Genomic DNA, 3,079 nt, shown 5'->3' with positions numbered 1-3,079 from the left:
GCGCTTCCTGCTCCCTTCCTGCTCCCTCCCAGGCGCTTCCTGCTCCCTTCCTGCTCCCTCCCAGGCGCTTCCTGCTCCCTTCCTGCTCCCTTCCAGGCGCTTCCTGCTCACTTCCTGCTCCCTCCCAGGTACTTCCTGCTGGCACGCACAGACCCGGACCCATCGGCCCCAGCCAGCAAAGCCTTCACGGGGTTCGTGGTGGACGCCGACAGCCCCGGGATCCACGTGGGGCGGAAGGTGGGGCTGCAGCCTCGCCCTCCTCGTTATCTTCATGCTTAATTAGCTGCCTGCAGGCTAATTAACACCGGGTGGTTCCGACTGAGGACAAGTTCTTAAGCCCCCCCTCTGCAGTGCGGACAGGCCGTGCTGTGGGACTGCACCAAAGGCTCTGCGGGGTTCAGGGAGACGGCATCCACTGCCCCTAAATGGCTTTGGGGTCTGGCCCTTTATCCCAACGCTCCTCCTGTCCTCTGTGGGAGCCGCTGAGCACCACAGAGACCACACAGGGACCCACAGATCCCATGGGGACCCCATAGGGCAACACCAGGATCCCACAGACTCACATAGGGGGACACGGGGACCCCATAGGGCACTGCCAGGATCCCCCAGAACACCACACGGACCCCACAGAGACCTACAAATCCCATAGGGACCGAGTAGAGATCCTATAGTGCACCACCAGGATCTCACAGAGCCCCATAGGGACCCCATAAGGCACCGCCAGGATCCCCCAGAGCCCCAAATGGCCCCCGTAGGACCCTCACCCCGAGGCCCGCAGTGCGATGCAGGACGGCCTCCATTTTAATGCAGGAGCTGAACATGGGGCAGCGCTGCTCGGACACGAGGGGCATCGTCTTCGAGGACGTGAGGATCCCCAAGGAAAACGTGCTGCTGGCCGAAGGCGCCGGCTTCAAGATCGCCATGGGAGCCTTCGACAAAACCCGGCCGCCTGTCAGTGTCCCAAAACGGTGAGATTTACACCCAAAACGGGGCCGCGGTGGCGGCTGAGGGCTCTGTGCTCCCTGCAGGTGGCGGCCGGTGCCGTGGGTTTGGCCAGGAGGGCGCTGGATGAGGCCACCAGGTACGCGCTGGAGAGGAAGACCTTTGGGAAGCCCATCGTGGAGGTGAGCTGCTAATTAGCTTGTTAATTAGGGTCTCATCAGTCGTAAAGCGTGGCTTGAAACACTGCTGAGATGGCCATGAAGGTGGAGCTGGGCCGCTAATTAACGCCAAATGACGGCCGCTAATTACTTGCTGCCCTTAGCACCAGGCCGTGTCCTTCCTGCTGGCGGAGATGGCCATGAAGGTGGAGCTGGCCGCTAATTAACGCCTAATGACGGCCGCTAATTATTTGCTGCCCTTAGCACCAGGCCGTGTCCTTCCTGCTGGCGGAGATGGCCATGAAGGTGGAGCTGGCCGCTAATTAACGCCTAATGACGGCCGCTAATTATTTGCTGCCCTTAGCACCAGGCCGTGTCCTTCCTGCTGGCGGAGATGGCCATGAAGGTGGAGCTGGCCCGCCTGGCCTACCAACGTGCAGCCTGGGAGGCGGATGCCGGACGCCGCAATACCTTTTTTGCCTCCATCGCCAAAGCCTTCGCTGCAGACGTGGCCAACCAGGCGGCTGCTGACGCCGTGCAGATCTTTGGAGGCAGCGGCTTCAACAGCGAATACCCCGTGGAGAAGCTGATGAGGGATGCCAAGATCTACCAGGTGGGGGAGCGGGGCGTCGGGGGGCAGCGTTGGCCTTCAAATAGTCCAGATTTTCAAAGAAAAGCCTTTGAAAATGGCCGGCTCCAGACCTGCGTTGTGGTCCTTCCCCGTATTATGACCTCGGACGCTGGAATTGCTCAAATCTGGTCCTAGATTTCCCAAGCCTCCCTTTTGCTGACACTCCTAAACGCGCTGATCTGAGGAAATGGTCCATCTGGGGCAGCGTTGTCCTTCAGATAGCCCCAGTTTTCTAAGAAAAGCCTTTGGAAATGTTGTCTCTGTCCCCATTTTATGATCCCAGGTGCTGAAATTGCACAAACGTGGTCCAACACATCCTTAAAATTCCTCAAATTTTGAAAGTTCGCTCTTTGCTGATGCTCAGAAGTGCACAGATTGGAGAAAGAGGCACCGTTGTCCTTCAAATATCCCCAATTTTCAAAGAAAACCCTTTGAAAATGGCCAACTCCAGACCCATTTTATGTCCCAGATGCTGAAGTTGCACAAATTTGGCCCAACAGCTCCTCCAAATTTCCCTCTTGCTGATGCTCAGAAGTGCATTTATTGGAAGAAATGCTCCGTTTGGATGTTTGGCCTCCAAATATCCCCAGTTTTCAAAGCGAACCCATTAAAAATGGCGAACCCATTAAAAATGGCGAACCCATTAAAAATGGCGAACCCCATCCCCAGATTATATGGAATTATGGAATGGCCCATGTTTGGTAACCAAACCCCTTTTTCTGTGTTGTTTTTTGTGGCAGATCTACGAGGGCACCGCTCAGATTCAACGCCTCATCATTGCCCGGGAGCACCTCAGCAAATTCAAGGCACACGTTTAGGTTCAAATCCCCATTTTCTGCCGTTTTGGGCTTCGCTTCTTTGTTCTGTGGCAGCGCGTTGGGGCCCTGCTCAGCCAACGCAAAATGGGCAGAAAAGGGACTTTTACCCCAAAATCTCTTCCACAGTGGCTGAGTGCTGCTTTCCTCCTCCCCCCCACCTTCCAGAACCCCCAAATTTTTGCTTTTTTCTGCTCTTGTTTTCACTGAAGTGGCCCCAATTTGGGGCAGAAGTGATGAGGGTGGCACAGGTGGGGCGAAATGATCGTTTGTTTTTAATTGGAGCGATGGAAAATGACCCCAAACGGCGCTGATTTGAGGGGGTGGGGGGGGCAGCCCCCCATTAATTTATCTCAGGGAAGAATAAAATTAATGAACTCGTTTGTGTTGCTCAGGAACACGCGCAGGCCCCTGCACCCACCCCCATAACCCCTCCCCACTTCCCCCGTTCCCATCCCCCATATCCCCCCATAACTCCACTCTAACGCTGCTCCTCCCCCATAATCCCCACCCCTCCTATCCTTCCATAACAC

The 3,079-nt window shown here is 56.0% G+C and overlaps 1 protein-coding gene across 1 annotated transcript; it reads left to right on the top strand.

Moving 5' to 3' along the window:
• Positions 1 to 9: 9 nt before the first annotated feature.
• On the top strand, positions 10 to 2,929 carry ACADM (acyl-CoA dehydrogenase medium chain; the record flags this gene model as incomplete). The annotated part of the gene is made up of 5 exons (XM_010728262.3): positions 10 to 237; positions 811 to 951; positions 1,029 to 1,124; positions 1,465 to 1,713; positions 2,472 to 2,929. Coding segments are annotated over 5 exons (792 nt in total), but the record flags the coding sequence as incomplete, so codon positions are not given.
• Between the last annotated feature and the right edge of the window lie 150 nt (positions 2,930 to 3,079).

Source organism: Meleagris gallopavo, unplaced genomic scaffold (assembly GCF_000146605.3).
Source record: "Meleagris gallopavo isolate NT-WF06-2002-E0010 breed Aviagen turkey brand Nicholas breeding stock unplaced genomic scaffold, Turkey_5.1 ChrUn_random_7180001956337, whole genome shotgun sequence".
NCBI classification, from domain to species: domain Eukaryota; kingdom Metazoa; phylum Chordata; class Aves; order Galliformes; family Phasianidae; genus Meleagris; species Meleagris gallopavo.
Note: the sequence above shows the minus strand (reverse complement) of the source record. Positions and strands in the feature narration are given on the sequence as shown.